Source organism: Oncorhynchus clarkii, chromosome 8, assembly GCF_045791955.1.
Source record: "Oncorhynchus clarkii lewisi isolate Uvic-CL-2024 chromosome 8, UVic_Ocla_1.0, whole genome shotgun sequence".
Lineage (NCBI taxonomy): Eukaryota > Metazoa > Chordata > Actinopteri > Salmoniformes > Salmonidae > Oncorhynchus > Oncorhynchus clarkii.
The window spans coordinates 18,845,297-18,870,061 of record NC_092154.1 but is presented as its reverse complement, the minus strand read 5'-3'; the positions used below and the strand labels follow the sequence as shown (position 1 = coordinate 18,870,061).

Below are 24,765 nucleotides of genomic sequence, written 5' to 3'. Positions count from 1 at the left end.
ATGGGCAATAAATGGTATGTGATGTGTGCCATGACCTGATTATTCTATGATGTTGCAGTTGCTCCTGTGGACTGTCTACTAGCAAGATCCGTAAAAAATATTTCCTGGAAACACATTGCCCATGCACCCTTGAGTCATCCCGTCAGCTCTAAGGTAATGAGCCTGAAGCTCTTCTTGTGTGCAGGTATATTCTATGGAGTCCATTTGAGGACTAAATTATTTGACTTCAAACTATAAAAACTGTAAACGAAAATAATAATAATTGTTAGCAAATGGAGAAGAAATGTGTGTTGAGATCAAAACCTCCAAAATTCTAACAAAAATATAAAAGTTGTAAACAAAAATATTCAGCAATTGTCACATTTGTTTGATCAAATATCTTGTTCTTGCAACTGAAAAGAGATGGCGAGCAACAAGAGAAAGGAGATGGACGGCCGATGAAAAGCGATGGCGAGCAACAAGAGAAAGGAGATGGACGGCCGATGAAAAGCGATGGCGAGCAACAAGAGAAAGGAGATGGACGGCCAATGAAAAGAGATGGCGAGCAACAAGAGAAAGGAGATGGACGGCCGATGAAAAGCGATGGCGAGCAACAAGAGAAAGGAGATGGACGGCCGATGAAAAGCGATGGCGAGCAACAAGAGAAAGGAGATGGACGGCCGATTAAAAGCGATGGCGAGCAACAAGAGAAAGGAGATGGACGGCCTTTGAACAGAGATGAAGGGCGGTCCACTGACTTGATTACTAGAGTAGGGGCTAAAGATACAAAATCCACTGAAACCTTGGACTGGGAAGAAAAAAATGAGTTAACTTTCGTACTTGGGCCCAGGTTCTACTTCATGCACATAGCTCATCCAGCTTGAGCTCTTGCTTGTTTCCATGGCAATCGGAGGCACTTGCCTGTGGATAGACTTGTGTCTATCCACAGAGTAGGGCATGTGTCCCTCCTCAGGCGGGTCTATGTGAAAACCACCCAAGACAGACTCCCTCATCTCTGTGGTGGCGTACTGTCAGTCAAGTAGACCTATAGCAGTCAGGTGTTAGACTGCAACACAGATGATCTGCAGCGATCATAAATAATTACTATGCAGCCAGAACCTGTAGGTTCTGTTACATTGCTTGCATCCATCCTTAATCACCAGATCAGTGTAGATGAAGGAAAGGAAGACACTTTACAATATTGAGATGCACCCACCATCTCTACAGTATGCTGCCAGGGGCTTTACTAAAGATCAGCTGACAGACAACTACCACATGGTAGAAAATGGAGCAGGTCTAGACACTGACCTTCCTAAAAACCCATGAAGAAAAGCATTTTAGAATCATGTTTCTTCTATTACAGCGGTCTACATTCGGTTCAATCTAAAAATGTATCATTCAGCAATCTATATGTGTAGAATGTTGATTACTACCTTTCAGTTAAATATCCCCTTTGGCATTCCCCTTTGAAAGCAGCAAATCTCGTTCCATCTGGCACACACAATCCAGATAATGTAATATTATCCAAGCCACTCACTCAACCGTTCACATGGTACCATGATGGCGGGATAAAAATGATTTAATTTACTTCTGGCATAGTCTAAAGAGAAAATCCTTTACAGACTTCAGTCTATTTTGCTGTTCAATATTAGGGAATACTCCCCTCTCACAGTGGTGATGATTATAATATTGTGCACTAGGAAGTCATTAGGCAAAAAGGTAAGAGACAGATCGAAATTGACTGGTGGAGGGGTGGTCCAAAATAGGTGAGGGTTATCAAACTATTCTTTTTTGCTTTGGGGAGGGTTCTGTGTTTTTGGGGGGGGATACATTTGTGCTTCTGCTCGTATTTTCCCTCTAAAAAATGGCTTGACTTACTTGATATTACATTAATAAAAAGTGTAGAAACGTTTGTGAAGGTTTGGTATGGCTTTAGCTACTGCAGGCCTATGATATGAAGGCAGTGTGCCACAGCGCTACAACTGACTTTGACAGTTTAACTTGAGGAACTTCAGGCCTACCAGAGTTACTCCTATAATCTAAGAATATGCTTCTCTTTATACAAAATATTCAGACCAAAAAGGTACAAATGACCTGTGTCGTAGCATGCCACCAGCATATCTCTCTAGGGTTAGGAAAGTATTCAGACCTCTTCACTTTTTCCACATTTTGCTACAGCATTATTCTAAAATAAATGTAATTGTTTTTCCCCCTCAATCTACACACCATCCTCCATAATGACAAAGCAAAAATATTTTTCTGATATTTTTGCACATTTATTTAAAAAATAAATAAAACAAATATACATTTACATAAGTTGGAAGGTGAACCTTGACCCCAGTCTGAAGTCCTGAGCGCTTTGAAGCATAGAGTTCAGAGGCACAGAACTGGCGAAGAGAACCAAAACATTCTGAGGCATTGAAGGTCCAAGAACACAGTGGCCTCCATCATTCTTAAATGGAAGAAGTTTGGAACCACCAAGACTCTTCCTGGAGCTGGCCGTCCACCCAAACTGAGAAATCGAGGGAGAAGGAACCCGATGGTCACTCTGACAGAGCAGAGTTCCTCTGTGGAGATGGGAGAAGCTTCCAGAAGGACAACCATCTCTGCAACACTCCACCAATCAGGCCTTTATGGTAGGGTGGCCAGATGGAAGACACTCCACAGTAAAAAGCACATGACAGCCGACTTGGAGTTTGCCAAAAGGCACCTAAAGGACTCTCAGACCATGAGAAAAAATATTCTCTGGTCTGATGAACCCAAGATTGAACTCTTTGGCCTGAACGGCAAGCGTCACGTCTGGAGGAAACCAGGCACCATCCCTATGGTGAAGCATGGTGGTGGCAGCATCATGCTGTGTGGACGTTCTTCAGGGGCAGAGACTGGGAGACTAGTCAGGATAGAGGGAAAAATGAAAGGAGAAAAGTACAGAGAGATCCTTGATGAAAACCTGCTCCAGAGCGACTGGGGCGAAGGTTCACCTTCCAACAGGATGACCCTAAGCACACATCCAAGATAACGCAGGAGTGGCTTCGGGACAAGTCTCTGAATGTCCTTGAGTTGCCCAGCTAGAGTCCGGACTTGAACCCGATCGAACATCTCTGGAGAGACCTGAAAATAGCTGTGCAGCGACACTACCCATCCAACCTAACCGAGCTTGAGAGGATATGCAGAGAATGGGAGAAACTCCCAAAATACAGGTGTGCCAAGCTTGTAGCGTCATACCCAAGAAGACTCTGGGCTGTGATCACTGCCAAAGGTGCTTCACCAAAGTCTGAATACTTATGGGTCTGAATATTTATGTAAATGTGATAGTATTTTTGCTTTGTCATTATGGGGTATTGTTTGTAGAATGATGGCTGTAAACAAAGTGTCGAAAATGTAAAGGGTCTGAATTCTTTCCGAATACACTGTATGTATTTGTTTTTACTGACAAATAAAAATCAACCAATCCAAACTGTGCCACAGCCAATTGATGAATGGAAAGAGACATCTGTTACAAAACACTAAAAAGTTGAATGACATTCTGAGATTGTTGAGCCAAGCCTTCAATACTGGGTAAGCCTACAAGGTAGGGATGGATGTATTTTCTGTTTGTTGAGCTTGACAGTCTATTTATTGTGATGTTGTAAATGCAAACCATAATATTAAAGTGCCCAGTCAGTATGCTTTGTTTATTGGTTGTATGGTGCATTGACATTTGTTACATATATTTTATATTATTATAAATATGCCATCAGAATGTAGAACATCTGATTTCCCCCTAGCTGATCATTGTCTGCAGCTGGCTCTGATCGTAGTGTAAATGAAACGGGGAGGGAGAAGGAGCTCGTCTGTGGTGGCGGTGAACCCTCAACTTTCTGGCCCGTAGCCTACGTGGCATGTGCCACACAAGTGGCAAAGTTGATATCCACGTTTATAAACACAGGGTCGCTAGTTATTGTTTTTCATTGTTTGAGGGAGAGGGTCTTCAATTTATTTTATGACACCTTTAGTTGGACTCGCCCCCTCCCCAGTAAATTTAGATCTGTCCCTAATACAAGTTTCATGTGCAGTTGGTCCCAGTGTGTGTTATCAATAGAGGGCGCCAGTGGTCTGTGTATCTTTCATTTCAGTAGAATGAAGAAGATACTGAAGATACAGTAGCCTGGATGAGGCAGTGATTTAAGACTACTATGGATACATATCTAGCTTCTGTGAAATTTGAAGTGACATGAATAAAACAGTTACCACCTCTGAATTATCATGTTGAATATAAACCCAAAAGACACAAACTAAGTTACATTCCAAGAGAGGCTAAGTGTTTTTTAATTCATCCATGAATTATTTATTACATTACCGCACTGAGGACTTAATTGGAATGTTAATTCAAATGACATCCCAAAGGAATTTACTGCAAATCATTTGAAATAACAGGACCATTCACAACGCTACTACACTAGGTGGGTATCAGATATTTTTTTGTCTAAATGGGTACGACTGTTGAGAAATCACTTTGTAAGACAATTGTGTTTGGGGCAGCTGATCTACAGAATGTCATTATTCATTTATGATTTTTTTCTAGATATCTAGATATTCATTGGCTGCTTTGGCGAGCAATAAATCCGCAATTGATTGTGGGTAAATCGGTACTAACAGGCTGATCTACAAATAATAATGAGTAGTTAGGTTATTTGTAGATCAGATCAGTCAGCTGGCAGTTTCCAACTGCAACAGAGTCGATGTGGCACAAGCCCATTCACTCTTCAGTCCCAGACGTCTTCTTCTGAGAGAGGACCAGATCCTTTACCTCGCTGGTTAGGGAGACCAGCTCCTTCCGGATGGCCTCTGCCTCGTCCCCCTCCTCTGGGTTCTCTCCCTCCCCCTGCTCCTGCTTTTTCCCCTGGCTCTGGCTCACCAACCTCTTAACCACCAGACCCTGGTAGCCCGTCAGCAGCCTGTGCTGCTCCTGGAACAACCACACCCGTCCAAAAGCTTCAGTATGACGTCATCTTAAAAATTGTGTCAATTGTAAACAGGTCACAATGTAAGTGTTGCAGAAACAGATCACCATAGGTCCCCCATAGAGCTAATCAAAAACATCCCAACAACATAAAAGGCTGCAAATATACACCATTCTAACTATTACTGGTATAATATCACTAGCAATATAAATGAGAACCAAGGAGAAAGGGAGCAGTACCTCAGAGACGCGGCCCACCAGAGTCCCTATGATCTGGGGGACACAGCGTCCGGGGGCGTGCAGCATGCAGTGGGTGCTGGCCTGGAAGAGCAGCACACTGGTCAGGTGGAGAATCAGGGCTGGGTCCTCAGTCTCCTTCAGCTGCTCTATCAAAGCCTGGCGGTGCAGGAACAGGGCCTGTCTATAGGAACCAGAACAACATGCACTGCCCAGTCAGCCAACAATGTGTAGCACCTCAGACAGTGACCCAGGTCCATGATTATAGACAAGGTAAATGCTTGGACTTAAATTTTCTCCCTTTACCTTTCTCTTTTCTTGTCTCCCTTCTTCAGCATGAATCCACACACCTCAACTGCCGTTTCAATATTGGTTAAAAAATCTTCAATTGTCTGAAAATATCAATAGTGTCAGAAAAGCTTTCCATGCATATGATACATATATGAGAGAGCAATCTCAAAGTAATTCTCTTTGTTTTATAACATCTGCAATGATAAGTAGTAAAACCTCCATCAACTGAATGAACATAACTTACCTTTCCATTCAGAGTGTTGTGCACTTTCATAAGAGGCCCTTTGGTTTCCACTGGAAACATTCCTAATATCTTCACTCTGACCTAAAGGGAGATATATTGACATGCATTGTGACATTTGGGAATGTGCAGAACATGGATAAAGCCTCACTAAAGTACCCGACCAACAGGATTGAATGGGCTTGGAATGACAAGCTGAGAGGATAGCTAACCTCATTGGTGATAGAGCTGGGATTCTCTGCTGACATCATGAGTTCAGCTGCCATGAAATTCACCAGGATGTTGGTAACGTCTGTGCACACTGTCTTCAGGACGTACTTGGCAATGTGGACCTGGGTCTCATCTGTGGACTCAAATAATGATGGATCAGTTGATGTTTATGCTGCATTACTAGGTTTTTCATTCAATGAGGATTACCTGTACTTCTGTAGGAGTTAAATAAAGCGGTTTACCAGAGAAGAGCTTGGTCCCTTTCTCAAAGAGCCTGATGTTGTTGTACAGGTTGGAGAGCTCCTCCTGGAAGTCTTTCACACTTCTCTTCTTTGTCACCCCAGTCGTGGAGCTAGTGGAAGACATGAACACAGTCCGAACCACCTCCTGGTAGGTCTTAGTCAAAGGCCTGCAGGCAGAGCAAAACTCTTGCATTTAAAACTGGCGCACTGATGCACAGTATTTATTTTGTGTGTTGAGTAAAGGGGTTAAAACATTGTGCTTGAAAGTGATTGTGACTGATCCTTGAGTGTGACAGGAATCCCTACCTTACTAAATGCTCCGCCAACTCAGAGAGGATTTCTTCGGGGCAGTCACACACTCTCTCTTCTAGGACAGCAGTGATCTCCTCCAGGGCCATGAAGGGGACTTCAGTCTGTTTGTTACGATCTGCAAAAGAGTGAAACAAAAATATAATTGGCCTTAATGGGGGTACTACAGTTACCTTGGTCTTACACTAACAGGCTTAATCACCCAGGGGAGCAATCTCCTCCAACACCACTGTTAAGATCTCATTACAGAGGACTACCTCACTGAACAAATAATGTAATACTGTACATTAATTGACATAGGGTTTTATTGTGTACACCCACAATAACTTCAGCATGTGATCCAAATGGGAGCAGTGCTACATAGTGAATTCATTGTGGAACCCAGGCAACATAATGACTGTAGTCTTACTTTGTGGGATGACTGCTGTCTCCTCGTCACTGTCATCGTCCCTCCTGCCCTTTTTCTTGGTTTTGCGTATCCTGACCTCTCTGGCATTGCATCCTCCACCACCTCCTTTACTGCCACTGCCCTCTAGGAATCAAAACAATATCAGTCAAACAATTAATTAACACTCTCTGCAGGGTCTGCAGAAAGCAGATGTTTCAGGTTTTCAGGGATGCAGTATTTTTAACCTAACTTGCGTTTTTAAGGAAAAACGGATGTGGGGTCTCCACTCAGGTGTCTTTTTACACCTGCTACTTTAGGTTAATTAATGAATAACGGGGAATTGACCAGGAGTCAAATCTCTCCAACTACCCAGCAGAAAATACCTGGGCTTAGAAGAGTTTATCATGTCTAGTTGATAACCTAACAAACATTTTCTAGAGGGATTAGAATGAGGCCTGGCCTGTACTACCTGTAGTCTTTTTCCTCCTCTCCGCCTCCCTCTTCTCCTTTTTGGAGGGGGCTGTATTTTCTGTCATCATAGCGCCTTGCTTGAGATCATCTTCAGTTATCAGGAAAACAGGGTTGTTCTTGGCTTCCTGAAAGAGAACAGCATGGAATTGATGAAGTGGAAAGGAGACACTTTGCTGACTTTATTGTCGCCATGGGAAAGTTTTGTTACAGTGTCATGTCCACGTTTAAAGTGGTGTTTAAATACAAACCAAATTGACAAAACTTTCACAACAGTTATATACCAATAAAAAGAGACTAGCCTGCTGGCCTTACTGGGTCGAAAGGAACATTAGCTCGAGCTATTTAGAAGGGATATCACACCTGGCACAAATTATTGTCTAGTTCTGTTTTTCATGCCGTGGGGTAGGCCTGGCGGTATACCGTATTTAATGATATACCGGTATAGATGCAGGGACCGGTTTGGGTTTTTACTTTACCTTCTATACTGGTATTTGAATGTTTGGTTTGTTAAATGTGATGCCATGTGTAATATCAATTTGTATAGTTTACTTTGCTACTTGAGTCATCTCTCTCAGCTCTTTCTCTCCTTGCCACTTTCCACAGACCTAGCCAGGCATTTGATGTTCCTCAACCATGAGACATTTGCTTCAGTCTGCATGGTCAATGCAGCACATGCAACAATGTTCATGACAACAATGCTGTTTTCACTCTGCTTCTTAATATAAATCCACTTGCGTTCTATAATGGCACTATTGGTTTGTGTTTCTTAAATCAGCAAACAGCTAGTTTGTCTTTTCTTAGCAAGTTGCCCTAAATCTTGTGAGATGCTAATTGTTAGCCGCTAATGCTAGTAGCTAGCTAATAAATGTACTGAGTAAGAGCGAGCGTAATTAGCTATACAGCCTGATAATACCAGTGATGGTGTAGACCTAAATCAGCATGTTGTTTGTGCAACAGTATCTTCTAAATCAAAGAGGAATATTGTTATATAAATATTCATACACATAGCTCATATAAACAAAGACATTCCGTCGCAAGAACACATACACCCAGCCACAAGACTGACCCCCTCTATTGGTCGGATGCTCAGGATAAGGCTCTGCTGTGCACCAATGGGGCTTCTGCTCTGGCTAGAGCAAGGCCCGCCTCCAACCCTCCGACCAGTCAAGAAGACCGAAACGACAAGACTCCACCTACTTTATTCTATGTATAAAAATGAATGAAACCGTTGTATAAGGCCTCTTTTTCACCTGACTCCTTGCCGAGTTGTATGAACTAGATCCGTGCACGTAAAACTGCAGAACAAGATATCTTTGACTCATTAAAACTGTCTTTTGTTACAACTGAAATCCACTCTGTCCAGCGTCCGTGATTTGGTCTCAACTCTCCAGTATTTAAACACTAACAGAACTTGGTAGCGTAGGATGGTTATTCTTGAATTCGATCTATGATAAGTTAGTGTGAGAGGACGAGACTGATCACGGCTAAAAAAATCAGACGGAAGAGTGACTTCCCCAGCCATTCATCTTGCCTCAGGAAATCTGATCGGAGCGCTCTAAATAAGGTGAGCTGAGCCTGTTAAATCGAAATCTGCATATTGTATTATAGCCTAAACCAAATTTTGATCAGAAAGTACTGGGCGTGAGTATGAATCGTTGCCAAATTTTTACATAAGAACCTAAGACATTGATCGGGGAGATCTTGTTTTGCTCGTTTTTATTTTTTAATTTTTTATTAATTGTTTTATTTTTTTATTATTTTTATTAATTGGCCTATTATGAGATCAAATAAGTATGCACGTAAAAGATCCTATTAAATAAGTGCTATACTGTTTAATTGGTTGTGTTTAGAGGTGTAGTATGCATGTAAAAGATCCTATTGAATAAGTTCTATACTGTTTAATTGGTTGTGTTTAGAGGTGTAGTTAATTAATAGATCGACTGAATCTGCATGTAAAAGATCCTATTGAATAAGTTGTAAACTGTTTAATTGGTTATGTTAGAGGTGTAGTCGAATAGATATAGGATATGTAAGTTTGGCCTTCCACAAGACAGAGATCGGGAATGATGTGGCTATTGCACATCAAACAATAAACATAATATGAACCAGAGTTGACATTCCATGATTTGGAGACCGGGGAAATTAAATTGAAAGAAACGTTTGTCGCGGAGTAAACCGCTAGGTTGGGATACGTAACTGGGCTATTATGCACACGTGCTGATAGACAAAGCTACCTTAGTATCGAATGGCCGTGCAACTTTGATTGACAGCAGCCGGGCTGAAATACTGATTTTCGCTTTTTTCATTCCTGTTGATATTGTCTAAAGTTTAAAATTATTCTGACAATTGCTATAGAATCGCTCAAATTTACTGATATAAGTTCATAAAGGAAGTTACTGAATTGTTTACAGAAAGTATTTAAAATAATTCACTGAACAACTCTTAGTTTTCTAGAAATTCTATCTATATTTCCTACAGAGCTAGAATTACTCTGAAAATTGTTATAGAACCGCATATCACTGATATATTGTTCCAAAAGGAAATCGCCGAATCATTTCTAGAAAATTACCTAAACAAATCGCTGAACAGATTCGAATTACATGCCGGAGAGGCACACACGTAACTGCAACCACATTACTGATAAGATCTTTCTGTGCCAGGGTGGGGGCGAGAGAAGTTTGAGCTAACACCACAGCAACGGGCTCAACGAGGCCCCTACACTGGACCATACAGAGGGGGAAACTACCAGTGGTATAACTGCGGAATTCCCGGTCACTATGCCAGATATTGCACGAAACCACTCTCCCCGCAGCAACAGCAATGGAGAGAAAGAGAAAGAGGACGTGGAGGGGCACCAGGAAGAGGAAGAGGACCCTTTCCTAGACACATGCAGCAGGAGCAGCAAGATTACAACCAACCCTCCCACTTCAACACCTGATCGCCCAGTAAGAATGATGAGGATGCCACTCCTGCCGATGACCACACTGTCTGAAGCCCAAGAAGTGTACTGGCTAAAATGCCTACCCACAGGGCCTGCCACCCCTCACATCCAGTTTAAGTTCAACCAACTGAAAGCTCATATCTACACTCTGCACCCATATAAGACTCCCCAAGCTGAGATCCATTGCACACTCAATGCAACAGAAACTGATGACTGCCTCTACACTGCAGACTGGGACGAAGACATGATGCACCTGACCCCACCTATCAGGTGTTGTACCATTGGGTGTGGCCCAGAGGGGGTGGCAGCACCGGTCATCCTACGATCAAGGAACCTCCATGCACCCCTGGCCTGGACGGCTGAAGCATCAACAGCCATAGCACTCCTGAAAACAGATCTATCAGCGGCAGCAGCTCTGACTGCACCTGACTACAAGAACAAGTTCCATTTGGATGTTTCTGAAAGGGAAGGATTCACCTCATCCGTCCTATTCCAGAAACAAGAGGGGGAGAGAAGGGTCTTGATGTACTACTCTTCAAACTTGACCACATTGAGGTAGGACAGTCAACATGCTCCAGATACGTTGCTGCAGTAGCAAAAGCTATTGGAAAAACAGCTCACCTCGTGATGTCACCCTTCAATCAGCCATCATCCCTCAACCAGCATTGGCCAAATTAGCTGAAATCATCGGATTGACGCAGGCCCTCATCAGAGGAAAAGGAAAGACTGTGAATATCTATACACACTCAGCCCATGCCCATGAAGCAGGCCACACTGATGGACCCAGAACTTTTATGAGAAGCACATGGCCCCACACACGAAGGCAAACTAAAGACCCTCCAAAAGGCCTCGCACATCTGGTGGCACCCTCACATAAAAAATATGACTTAAGACTTATTTTATGACGATGATTTATTTTGTGACGAATGCAATGTTTGTGACAGACACAACCCAAAGAAACCATATCGAACACCAATGGGCTCATACTTAATACCTAATGCAGGTTTTCAGGATATTAGTATAGACTACACCGACATGGGCCCCGACAATGTATCTAAAGGCAAACGCTATCTCCTAGTTATAGTAGATAGGTTCTCCAAATGGGTAGAGGCAATACTAACAAAAGGGGAGGATGCTAGGTCAGTCTTTGAGTGGCTACAAACCAAACTAATACCCAGGTATGGCATCCCAAGACAAATCAAATTTGACAAATGGCTCACATTTAACAAACACCTGAGATAGGTGGAAGAAAGATTTGGCATAACCCACAGATTTGGATCTGTGTACAGGCCCCAATCCCAAAATCTGGTGGAACGTCAAACCAAAAGCAAAAGCTAAGATAGCTAAAGTATGTGCCTCATGTGATAATGACTGGTAGAGTCATGCATGGTCCACCAAGGGAGGGAGGTCATCCTCCCTGGCATTTTAATTCGTTGTCATCTCAAACACTGTATTCAAAGTGCCCACTATTATATTATCACTATAGAATTAGAATAGTCATTCTATTTCCATGATTCCAACCGTTTCTCTAATTCGCAAGTCAAATCGCAATTGCAACATTAGGTTAAAAATAAGTCCTAGATTATTTGCCCATATCGTGCAGCCCTACGTGTGGAAATTCTCTCAATTGAGCAGTGGTAAGTAAAAATACTTTAAAGTACAACTTAAGTCATTTTTTGTGGGTTTCTGTGCTTTACTTGACTATTTTTGACAACTTTAACTTCACTATATTCCTAAAGAAAATACTGTACTTTTTACTCCATATATTTTCCCTGACACCTAAAAGTATATTTTGAATGCTTAGCAGAACAGGAAAATGGTCCAATTCACACACTTGTCCAGAGAACATCCCTGGTCATCTACTACCTCTGATCTGGAGGACTCACTAAACACAAATGTGTTGTTTGTAAATGATGTCGAGTGTTGGAGTGTGCACCTGGCTATCCATAATCTTTTTTTTTTTTAATAAGAAAAGGGAGACATTTGGTTTGCTTAATATAAGGAACTTGAAATTATTTATTATTTTGATACTTAAGTACATTTGATCAATTACATGTACTTTGATACTTAAGTATATTTAAAAACAAATACTTTTAGACTTTTACTCATGTGGTATTTTTACTAGGCGACTTGAACTTGAGTAATTTTCTATTACCATATCTTTATGACAATTGGGTACTTTTTCCACCACTGCAACTGAGTACAGGAAATGCAGAAATGATAAAATTGCTGAAATTTGTTTTGGTTGAAGTTGAATTGAACAGTATAAAACAGTCAGAATGGAGAGAATCATTGAAATCACTTGGAATGTATGTGTTGCCACCCTAGGATCTATCACTACTCAAAGCAAATGTACAACTTTTATTATTCAAAAACTAAAAATACCGTCAAACCGTCCAATTAAAAAAAAAATATTGTGATATAATATTTTGCCCACATCGCCCAGCCCTAACGTGGTGCCCTATACCTGCACCCAGAAGGGAGTAGTTCAAAGACAGAGCTATACACGGAGCGTACAACTCATTAAGAACACCGTCCTAATATTGAGTTGCACCTCCACCCCCTTTTACCATCAGAACAGCCTCAATTCGTCAGGGCATGGACTCCATAAGGTGTCGAAAGCATTCCACAGGGATGCTGGCCCATGTTGACCCCATTGCTTCCCACAGTTGGGTCAAGTTGGATATCCTTTGGGTGGTGGACCATTATTGCTACACACAGGTGACTGTTAAGCGTGAAAAACCCAGAAGTGTCGCAGGTCTTGAAACAAACCGGTGCACCTTGCACATACTACACTGCTCAAAAAAATAAAGGGAACACTAAAATAACACATCCTAGATCTGAATGAATGAAATATTCTTATTAAATACTTTTTTCTTTACATAGTTGAATGTGCTGACAACAAAATCACACAAAAATGATCAATGGAAATCAAATTTATCAACCCATGGAGGTCTGGATTTGGAGTCACACTCAAAATTAAAGTGGAAAACCACACTACAGGCTGATCCAACTTTGATGTAATGTCCTTAAAACAGGTCAAAATTAGGCTCAGTAGTGTGTGTGGCCTCCACGTGCCTGTATGACCTCCCTACAATGCCTGCGCATGCTCCTGATGAGGTGGCGGATGGTCTCCTGAGGGATCTCCTCCCAGACCTAGAGTAAAGCATCCGCCAACTCCTGGACAGTCTGTGGTGCAACGTGGTGTTGGTGGATGGAGCGAGACATGATATCCCAGATCTGCTCAATTGGATTCAGGTCTGGGGAAAGGGCGGCCAGTCCATAGCATCAATGCCTTCCTCTTGCATGAACTGCTGACACACTCCAGCCACATGAGGTCTAGCATTGTCTTGCATTAGGAGGAATCCAGGGCCAACTGCACCAGCATACAGTCTCACAAGGGGTCTGAGGATCTCATCTCGTTACCTAATGGCAGTCAGGCTACCTCTGGCGAGCACATGGAGGGCTGTGCGGCCCCCCAAAGAAATGCCACCCCACACCATGACTGACCCACCGCCAAACCGGTCATGCTGGAGGATGTTGCAGGCAGCAGAACGTTCTCCACGTTGTCTCCAGACTCTGTCACGTCTGTCACGTGCTCAGTGTGAACCTGCTTTCATCTGTGAAGAGCACAGGGCGCCAGTGGTGAATTTGCCAATCTTGGTGTTCTCTGGCAAATGCCAAACGTCCTGCACGGTGTTGGGCTGTAAGCACAACCCCCACCTTTGGATGTCGGGCCTTCATACCACCCTCATGGAGTCTGTTTCTGACCGTTTGAGTAGACACATGCACATTTGTGGCCTGCTGGAGGTCATTTTGCAGGGCTCTGGCAGTGTTCCTCCTGCTCCTCCTTGCACAAAGGCGGAGGTAGCGGTCCTGCTGCTGGGTTGTCAGCATTCAAAAGTGACCAAAACATCAGCCAGGAAGCATAGGAACTGAGAAGTGGTCTGTGGTCACCACCTCTAGAACCACTCCTTTATTGGGGGTGTCTTGCTAATTGCCTATAATTTCCACTTGTTGTCAATTCCATTTGCACAACAGCATGTGAAATGTATTGTCAATCAGTGTTGCTTCCTAAGTGGACAGTTTGATTTCACAGAAGTGTGATTGACTTGGAGTTACATTGTGTTGTTTAAGTGTTCCCTTTATTTTTTTGAGCAGTGTTCAAAGGCAATTCAATATTTTGTCTTGCCCATTCACCCTCTGAATGGCACACACACACAATCCATGTCTCAAGGCTTAAAAATCCTTCTTTATCCTGTCTCCTCCCCTTCATCTACACTGATTGAAGTGGATTTAACAGGTGACATATATAAGGTATATATGGTATAAGGTACAATAGCTTTTACATGGATTCACCTGGTCAGTCTCATGGAAAAAGCAGATGTTCTTAATGTTTTGTACAATTAGTGTATCTCCATCTCAAAAGACAATGACAATCTGCCCATCAGGTAACTTCATGACAGGTGTGATATACCTTCTGAGCTTTATGCTGCATGGTTTCCTCAAAGAGACAGAGACAGTTGCTGATGAACTTCTCGCTGATCACCACGGTGTCTCCCAGGACCCTGGCAGTCGACAGCACGTTGGTCGTTCTCATGGCCTCGTTGATTATGATGCCAACGTCCTCCATGGACAGACAGCTGGGCAGAATGGGCTACATGTCAAAAGCAGGGGGAGCACATGTGACACTGTAAGTTTCTCAAGAAAATGAGATTATTTTATATAGTGCATTCAGAAAGTATTCAAACCCCTTGACTTTTTCCACAATTTGTTACGTTACAGCCTTATTCTAAAATGTATTACCCCATAATGACAAAGCAAAAACAGGGTTTTTAGAATAATAAAAAAACAGAAAACATAAATATCACATTTACATAAGTATTTAGACCCTTTACTCAGTACTTTGTTGAAGCACCTTTGGCAGCGATTACAGCCTCGAGTCTTCTTGGGTATGATGCTACAAGCTTGGCACACCTGTATTTGGGGAGTTTCTCACATTGTCCCGAAGCCACTCCTGCGTTATCTTGGCTGTGTGCTTAGGGTCATCCTGTTGGAAGGTGAACCTTCGCCCCAGAGCAGGTTTTCATCAAGGATCTCTCTGTACTTTGCTCTGTTCATCTTTCCCTCGATCAAGACTAATCTCCCAGTCTCTGCCGCTGAAAAACGTCCCCACAGCATGATGCTGTCACCACCATGCTTCACCGTAGGGATGGTTCCTGGTTTCCTCCAGACGTGACGCTTGGCATTCAGGCCAAAGAGTTCAATCTTGGGTTCATCAGACCAGAGAATTTTGTTTCTCATAGTCAGAGTCCTTTAGGTGCTTTTTGTCAAACTCCAAGCAGGCTGTTATGTGCCTACTGAGCAGTAGCTTCCATCTGGCCACCCTACCATAAAGGCCTGATTGGTGGAGTGCTGCAGAGATGGTTGTTCTTCTGGAATGTTCTCATGTCCACAGAGGAACTCTGGAGCTCTTTCAGAGTGACCATCGGGTTCTTGGTCACCTGCCTGACCAAGGCCCTTCTCCCCCGATTGTTCAGTTTGGCCGGGCGGCCAGCTCTAGGAAGTCTTGGTGGTTCCAAACTTAAGAATGACGGAGGCCACTGTGTTCTGTGATCTGTTTCTCGACACAATCCTGTCTCGGAGCTCTACTGACAATTCCTTCAACATATTTCAGTTGTATTTATTTATATAAATTGGCAAAAATGTTTTTGCTTTGTCATTATGGGGTAGTGTGTGTAGATTGATGAGGGAAAAAAACGATTTAATACATTTTAGAATAAGGATGTAACGTAACAATGTGGAAAAAGTCAAGGGGTCTGAATACTTTCCGAAGGCACTGTATATTTTAAATGTGTCAAGTTAGTTACTGAGCAAAATCAACAAATTATGCTATAAATAATTGTTGTGATTTGGCAGAGAACGATTGATAAAGCAGGTTGGCATGGACCTGCACATCGGCCCATGTGGCAGAGTTGACAGCCTCCTCCACAGAAGCCTCCACCTGGTCTACCAGGGCCTGGCCTACACAGGCTGCCCTGAGAAACAGCAGCTTGCTGGACTTGAAACGTTTCTTGATGTAGCTCACTGGGTCAGCGATGCCAAGTCTGATCAAAGAATCAAACTCTGTGTGGAGGGAACAGAGGACATATGAGGGTACAAAATCAGGTTTTAGGCAGATTTCCAGTATGGAAATTATGAAAAAGAAATATTGCAACCAATAAGCTTAGGATATCCCCTAAATAATCAAAGGTGGGAGTACCTAAATAGCCATTCTGCTTGAGGAAGGAGTCCACCCAGGCATTCTGTGTTTTGGAGTAGATGTCAGGGATGTAGACAGCTTTGTCCTGCCGGCCCCCCACCACAGTGCCTTTCAGACGGCCAGTATTCACCAGCTCCTCCAAAACAGCTGAGAACCAAAAGTTAGCTGAACAATAGCATGACATACAACTGCATATGAATTATTAAGCGTACTCAAAACATTGTTTGTACAGAACACACAGATCAAATTATTATACACCCAAAACACAGTACAGTACTGACAATTCAGCTAGGTCTGAATTTTAAAACAACAGAAGGAACAGCTACTTACAGTAGAGAAGATGTTCCTGAAAACCATAGACGCCAATCACATTACCAACTGGTGTTGGCCTACAAAAGGAACTCAAAGGAATTAAGTATTAGGAGCAGGGCGGGGAAAAAAACGAAGATCGTGTTGGTTAAAAAAGCAAGACAGATAGGGATTGGTATGGAACATACCGAGTCACCGCACTGAAAAGCCCACGGATGCGAGCTCCATGGCGAGAGACAAATGCAGGGGTAAATAAGACTCCCCTGTTGTACTCATCCATCTGGCCTTGGATGACTTTCCCAAGGCGCTTCGACAGCTCCTACGAGACACAGCATAGCACACAATCAGACAAAGTGGTTAACATTTCAGATAACTGTGTGTACAGGTCCATACATGCACCTCAAGCTGAAACTCAAGCTACCGACAAAGCACACGGATACTTAACTTTCAAAAGACTATTGATATCAAAGTATAAACATGATAAAAAAACAGATATTTTCTATAAGCATCACCTCAAATCTAGAAGAGGTGATGGTATTGACAAGGAGACAGAGGTGGCTCTAGACTCACGGTTAGTGCTATCCGGTATCCTTGGGACGTCCCTACTCTGACGTCAGAGTTGGGGCATCCCAAGGACCACGTTTAGAGTTTTTTCCCCCCTTGCCTCACCTCAGTCAGGAAGTTCCCTGGAAGGTCATAGTTTTTACATAGTTCTGGGATGTTCACAAAGCCTGCCACTTGTAGTTTATCATTCACCTCCTCAGAAACTCGATTCAGGTAGTTTCTAGAAGACAGGGGGAATTCAGAACAAATCTAATAGCCCAGTAGCTGACAGTACTACAATGAAACAATGTGTTGTGTGAAACGTCCTACTCACTCATCGATAAGCTGCCCCAGCACCAGTTGAACGCTTTTATCAGATCTTGCAATGTCATTTGCTCTGGCCTCAACATGAACCCAATCAACGTTGATATCCTGTAAACAATAATAAAAAAACCTTATTGTCAGAAACACTTAACTACAGTGCTTACAAACTAGGAAGAGGAATTAGTAGTACTGCAGAGTGACACACACCTTCTGTAGGTCCACAATGTTGACCCGACCTTTGGAAAGCAGAAACAAGATTTTTTAAATCTATGTCACCATAATAGTATTATATATACAGTTGAAGTTGGAAGTTTACATACACTTAGGTTGGAGTCATTAAAACTTGTTTTTCCACCACTCCACAAATTTCTTGACAACAAACTATAGTTTTGGCAAGTCGGTTAAGACATCAACTTTGTGCATGACAAATAATTTTTCCAACAATTGTATAGAGACATATTATTTCACTTACAATTCACTGTATCACAATTCCAGTGGGTCAGAAGTCTACATACATTAAGTTGACTGTACCTTTAAACAGCTTGGAAAAATCCAGAAAATTATGTCATGGCTTTAGAAGCTTCTGATACTCAAATTGACATAATTTGAGTCAATTGGAGGTGTACCTGTGGACGTATTTCAAGGCCGACCTTCAAACTCAGTGCCTCTTTGCTTGACATCATTGGAAAATAAAAAGAAATTAGCCAAGACCTCAGAAAAACATTTGTAGATCTCCAGTCTGGTTCATCCTTGGGAGCAATTTCCAAATGCCTGAAGGTACCACGTTCATCTGGTCAAACAATTGTACGAAAGTATAAACACCATGGGACCACGCAGCCGTCATACCGCTCAGGAAGGAGACGCAATCTGTATCCTAGAGATGAACGTACTTTGGTGCGAAAAGTGTAAATCAATCTCAGAACAACAGCAAAGGACCTTGTGAAGATGCTGGAGAAAACAGGTACAAAGGAATCTATATCCACAGTAAAACGAGTCCTATATCGACATAGCCTGAAAGGCCACTCAGCAAGGAAGAAGCCACTGCTCCAAAGCCACCATAAAAAAGCCAGACTACGGTTTGCAACTGCACATGGGGACAAAGATCAAACTTTTTGGAGAAATGTCCTCTAGTCTGATGAAACAAAAATAGAACTGTTTGGCCATAATGACCATCGTTATGTTTGAAGGAAAAAGGGGTAGGCTTGCAAGTCAAAAAACACCATCCCAACCATGAAGCACAGGGGGTGGCAGCATCATGTTGTGGAGGTGCTTTGCTGCAGGAGGGACTGGTGCACTTCACAAACTAGATGGTATCACAAGGAAGGAAAATTGTGTGGATATATTGAAGCAACATCTCAAGACATCAGTCAGGAAGTTAAAGCTTGATCGCAAATGGGTCTTCCAAATCGACAAGGACCACAAGCATACTTCCAAAGTTGTGGCAAAATGGCTTAAGGACAACAAAGTCAAGGTATTGGAGTGGCCATCACAAAGCCCTGACCTCAATCCTATAGAAAATTTGTGGGCAGAACTCAAAAAGCATGTGCGAGCAAGGAGGCCTACAAACCTGACTCAGTTACACCAGCTCTGTCAGGAGGAAAGCTTGCGGGAAGCTTGTGGAAGGCTACCCGAAATGTTTGACCCAAGTTAAACATTTTAAAAGGCAATGCTACCAAATATTCATTGAGTGTATGTAAACTTCTGACCCACTGAGAATGTGATGAAAGAAATAAAAGCTGAAATAAATAACACTCATAATTCTGACATTTCACATTCTTAAAATAATGTGGTGATCCTACCTGACCTAATACAGGGAATTGTTAATAGGATTAAATGTCAGCAATTGTGAAAAACTAAGTTTAAATGTATTTGGCTAAGGTGTATGTAAACTTCCGACTTCAACTGTGTGTGTGTGTGTATATATATATTTTTTTAAATTTAAACTAGGCAAGTCAGTTAAGAACAAATTCTTATTTGCAATGACGGCCTACACCGGCCAAACCCAGACGACGCTGGGCCAATTGTGCGCCGCCCTATGGGGCTCCCAATTACGGCCGGTTGTGATACAGGCTGGAATCGAACCAGGGTGTCTGTAGTGACGCCTCTAGCACTGAGATGCAGTGCCTTAAACCGCTGCGCCACTCAGGAGCCATGTAGGCCATTTAGCAGACGCTTTTATCCAAAGCGACTTAGTCATGCGTGCATATATTTTACATAAGGGTTGTCCTGGGAAATGAAACTACTACCCCGGCATGGTAAGCACCAAGCTCTACCAACTAACTGAACTACAGAGGATGGTCTTTTACATAACCTTTTGTCCATGTCAATAAATGTAGGTGTATGTTAAACCTTGAACATCTACGCAACCATGATATGAGATGAATGAGTGCAACACTTTTTTCCTTTACGACAAAGGTATTGGAATCAGAAGAAGATTGCCTAGACAACTAACCTCCATGGACGTAGAGCTCATCCCGTATCTCTCTACTGATTTGGGACGGGGTTATGTACTCTTTGCCATCAAGTGTGTGTACCACATCCAACTTCTTCTCTTCCACCAGCTTGGCAACGATTTCAATGCAGTTCCTCTCGGACAACCTGGGAAGGATTTACAGTAGAAGGGGTATTTAGACACAAAGATCCTAGAATTTAGTTCTATATGAAATTCTATGCATTCCCCACAGTGGCCTTCAGAATGTATCCAAACCACGGATTACAGCCAGTATCCCTACTGGGCTAGAGATACCTCTTACAAGGAACGGGTAACGGACATGGATGCATACAAGGAAGCCCACTACGACCTCCGACGAGACATCAAACATGGAAAAGGACAATACAGGAGGAAGGTGGAATCCTATTACACTGTCTCCGACTCCTGTTTTATTTGGCAGGGGTTGCAGACGATAACAGATTACACAGGGAAACCCAGCCATGAGTTGCCCAGCGATGCAGAACTCCCAAACAAGCTAAATGCCTTTTATGCTTGCGTTTCCGGATGACTGTGATCTCGCTCTCCGTGGCCGATGTGAGCAACCGTTTAAACAGGTTAACAATCACAAAGTGGAATACCTGCATGTGCAGACCAGCTGGCAAATGTAAAATATATTTTCAATCTCTCCTTGTCCCAGTCTGTAATCCCAACATGTTTCAAGGTCATCACCATTGTCTCTGTTCCCAAGTGCACCAAGGTAACCTGCCTAAATGACTACCCAGCCCTGTAGGACTCACATCTTTAATTAGGAAGTACTTTGAAAGGCTGGTCATGACACATCAACACCATCATCCATGACACCCTAGACCCACACCAATTCGCATTCCGCCCCAACAGATCCACAGATGACGCAATCTCAATTGCACTTCACACTGCCCCGTCCCACCTGGACAAGAGGAGAAATAACTATGTGAGAATGCTGTTCATAGACTACAGCTCAGCATTCAACACCATAGTCCCCTCCAAGCTCATCACCAAGCTAGAGACCCTGGGACTGAACCCCTTCCTCTGCAGCTGGATCCTGGACTTCCTGATGGGTCGGCCCCAGGTGGTGAGAGTAGGCAACAACACCTCAGCCACACTGAACCTCAACATGGGGCCCCCTTTGGGGTGTGTGCTTAGTCCCCTCCTGTACTCACTATAGTGGATTGGATCGAGAGGGCTGTAATGGAGCGGCTCGATAGCTTCAAGTTCCTTGGCATCCACATCACTAAGGACTTACCATGGTCCACACAATCGTGAAGAGGGCATGGCAGCGCCTCTTCCTACTCAGGAAGCTGCAAAGATTTGGCATGGGCCCTCAGATCTCAAAAAGTTATACTGCTGCACCATCGAGAGAGCATCTTGACTGGCTGCATCACCACTTGGTATGGCAAATGCACCACCCTCGACCAAAGCGCTAGAAAGAGTGCTGCGGACATCCCAGTACATCATTTGGGCCAAGCTCCCTGCCATCCAAGACCTCAAGCTCAGGCAGTGTCAGAGAAAGGCCCAAAAAATTGCCAAAAACTTCAGCCAGCCAAGCCATAGACTATTCACTCTGCTACCATCTGGCAAACGGTACCGGAGCGTCAGCTCTGGGACAAACAGGCTGAGACAGCTTCTACCCCCAATGCAATAGACTGCTAAAAAAGTCAATTAATGGTACCCGAACTATCTGCACAAATGACCTTATCTTGTACTGACCCTACGCACACTCACTATACAGTGCATTTGGAAATTATTCATACTCCTTGACTTTGTCCACATTTTGTTACATTACAGCTTTATTCTAAAATGGATTACATACCCCTTTCCCCCCCTCAATCTACACACAATAACCCATAATTAAAAGCAAAAAAAATGTTTAGACATTTTTGCAATAAAATTAAAATACATTTACATAAGTATTCAGATCCTTTACTCAGTACTTTGCTGAAGCACCTTTGGCAACGATTACAACCTTGAGTCTTCTTGAGTATGATGCTCCAAGCTTGGCACACCTGTATTTGGGGAGTTTCTCACATTCTTCTCTGCAGATCTTCTCAAACTCTGTCAGGTTGGATGGGGAGAGCCACTGCACAGCTATTGTCAGGTCTCCAGAGATGTTCGATCGGGTCCGGGCTCTGGCTGGGCCACTCAAGTAGATTGAGACTTGTCCCGAAGCCACTACTGCTCTGTCTTGGCTGTGTACTTAGGGTCATTGTCCTGTTGGAAGGTGAACCTTCGCCCCAGTCTGAGTTCCAGACGCTCTGGAGTAGGTTTTCATCAAGGATCTCTGTCCTTTGCTCCATTCATCTTCCCCTCGATCAAGACTAGTCTCCCAGTCCCTGCTGCTAAAAAACATCCCTACAGCATGATGCTTCCACCACCATGCTTCACCGTAGGGATGATGCCTGGTTTCCTCCAGACATGATGCTTGGCATTCAGCCCAAAGAGTTCAATCTTGGTTTCATCAGACCAGATAATATTGTTTCTCATGGTCTGAGAGTCCTTTAGGTGCCTTTTGGCAAACTCCAAGCGGGCTATTATATGCATTTTACTGAGGAGTGGCTTTCATCTGGCCACTCTACCAAAAAGCCTGATTGGTAGAGCGCTGCAGAGATGGTTGTCCTATTTCAGTTGAAGGCATTCAGCTGTACAACTGACTAGGTATCCCCCTTTCCATTTCTGCGAGGTCCTCCCATCTCCACAGAGCAACTCTGGAGCTCTGTCAGAGTGACCATCGGGTTCTTGTTCACCTCCCTGACCAAGGCCCTTCTCCCCTGGTTGCTCAGTTCGGCCAGGTGGCCAGCTCTACAAAAAGTATTGTGGTTCCAAACTTCTTCCATTTACGAATGATGGAGGCCACTGTATTCTTAGGGACCTTCAATGCTGCAGAACTGTTTTGGTACCCTTCCCCAGATCTGTGCCTTGAGACACAATCCTGTCTCAGAGCTCAATGGACAATTCCTTCGACCTCATGGCTTGGCTTTTGCTCTGACATGTCAACTACCTCATAGACTGGTGTGTGCCTTTCCAAATCATGCCCAATCAATTGAATTTACCACAGGTGGATCTCAAGGCTGATCAATGGAAACGGGATAAGCCTAAGCTCAATTTCGAGTCTCATAGCAAAGGGTCTGAATACTTATGTACACTTCCATTCAAAAGATTGGGGTCACTTAGAAATGTCCTTGTTTTTGGAAGATTTTGTCCATTACAATAACATCAAATTTATCAGAAATACAATGCAGACATTGTTAATGTTGTAAATGACTATTGTAGCTGGAAACAGCAGATTTTTTATGGAATATCTACATAGGCCCATTATCAGCAACCATCTCTCCTGTGTTCCAATGGCACGTTGTGTTAGCTAATCAAAAACCCTTTTGCAATTATGTTAGCACAGCTGAAACCTGCTGTCCTGATTAAAGAAGCATTAAAACTGGCCTTTAGACTAGTTGAGTATCTGGAGCATCAGCGGGTCTGATTACAGGCTCAAAATGGCCAGAAACAAAGTACTTTCTTCTGAAAATCGTCAGTCTATTCTCGTTCTGAGAAATGAAGGCTATTCCATGCGAGGCTGTGTACTACTCCCTTCACAGAACAGCGCAAAATGTCTCTAACCAGAATAGAAAGAGGAGTGGGAGTCCCTGAGGCACAACTGAGCAAGAGGACTGGTACATTAGTGTCTACATCATACCTAGTAACTGCAAATTGATCTCGTACTAGTACTTCCTGTAAAGTTCCATTCTTGTGTATTTTATTCCTCGTGTTACTATTTTATTTGTAACTTTGCATCGTCGGGAAGAACTTGTATGCAAGCATTTCACGGTAAAGTCTACGCCAGCTGTATTCGGTGCATGTGACAAATAACGTTACTATCTCAAATGGGTAGATTTAGCAACTGTTCCCTATAGAAGGCCAGGGGTTCTGTTAACATTACCTAACAGACTCTAGTTGACAGTTAGATAATACAATATTAGTCCCGCTAACGTCTGCAGGAAGCCCATAGGCACAGTTTATTTTTTAAGTATGTTGTATTTGTTATACAACAACAAAAAAAACAGCTAACGTTAGCTGTCCTGCTGGTTCAGCCCACCACACGTTAGCTCAAGTTAGCCAACTCGGACTGTAACGGTAATTCTATGACTGCCCAGACATAAACAGTCAACAAGTCAGTTATCTAGCTAGCTAATTTACTAGTTACATCTGACTATAAAGTTCAGAGAAGCTAGCTAACGACTCGAGTATCGTTAGCTATTTTGGAATAGCCAGCTGGCTTTCGCTACCTCTGCACTGTGTCAGCAAACTGTGCTCTCTGGAAATCCGCTGCCAGACGTCTGATTTCTTCCCAGGCGGCTGCCATCGTATTGTTGGGTTTCTAAAACGATTCCACTACAGGTTTGCATGAGCGATAATCTTCAACTCTATGGCTATATTTCTTGCTACTAGCTAAACCATGTTGTGCAAAGTACAATAACGTTAGCTAGTAGTGATTCACACGTCAACATAACAGCAACGTAATACGGAAAGCCCGAGAGTCCAAAAAGCACCATCATTTTGCCCACCAATTTTTTCCGTAACCTCGCCTCCGTCCTCGCGTGTGACGTCACATAATTAA

The 24,765-nt window shown here is 43.0% G+C and overlaps 1 protein-coding gene across 1 annotated transcript; it reads right to left on the bottom strand.

Annotated features, from left to right (window-relative positions):
- Positions 1 to 4,269: 4,269 nt before the first annotated feature.
- On the bottom strand, positions 4,270 to 24,730 carry LOC139415058 (E3 UFM1-protein ligase 1-like). Its single transcript, XM_071162819.1, has 19 exons — positions 24,434 to 24,730; positions 20,142 to 20,287; positions 17,897 to 17,925; positions 17,700 to 17,797; positions 17,492 to 17,606; positions 17,011 to 17,141; positions 16,844 to 16,902; positions 16,514 to 16,660; positions 16,202 to 16,377; positions 14,729 to 14,908; positions 7,309 to 7,435; positions 6,861 to 6,983; positions 6,449 to 6,569; positions 6,143 to 6,309; positions 5,903 to 6,033; positions 5,694 to 5,774; positions 5,465 to 5,550; positions 5,162 to 5,342; positions 4,270 to 4,927 (listed from the first exon to the last, which is right to left on the bottom strand). The coding sequence occupies exons 1-19, from the start codon at positions 24,508 to 24,510 to the stop codon at positions 4,718 to 4,720; spliced, it is 2,385 nt and encodes a 794-aa protein (XP_071018920.1). The 5' UTR covers positions 24,511 to 24,730; the 3' UTR covers positions 4,270 to 4,717.
- Between the last annotated feature and the right edge of the window lie 35 nt (positions 24,731 to 24,765).

Excerpts from the sequence above, each read along its gene's own strand:
- LOC139415058 (XM_071162819.1), bottom strand. The coding sequence starts at position 24,510 with ATGGCAGCCGCCTGGGAAGAAATCAGACGTCTGGCAGCGGATTTCCAG. Across the intron at positions 17,798-17,896 it reads ACATTGTGGACCTACAGAAG|GATATCAACGTTGATTGGGT; the intron begins GTGTGTGTCACT and ends TATTGTTTACAG. Across the intron at positions 17,142-17,491 it reads CAGGGAACTTCCTGACTGAG|GAGCTGTCGAAGCGCCTTGG; the intron begins GTGAGGCAAGGG and ends TGTGTCTCGTAG.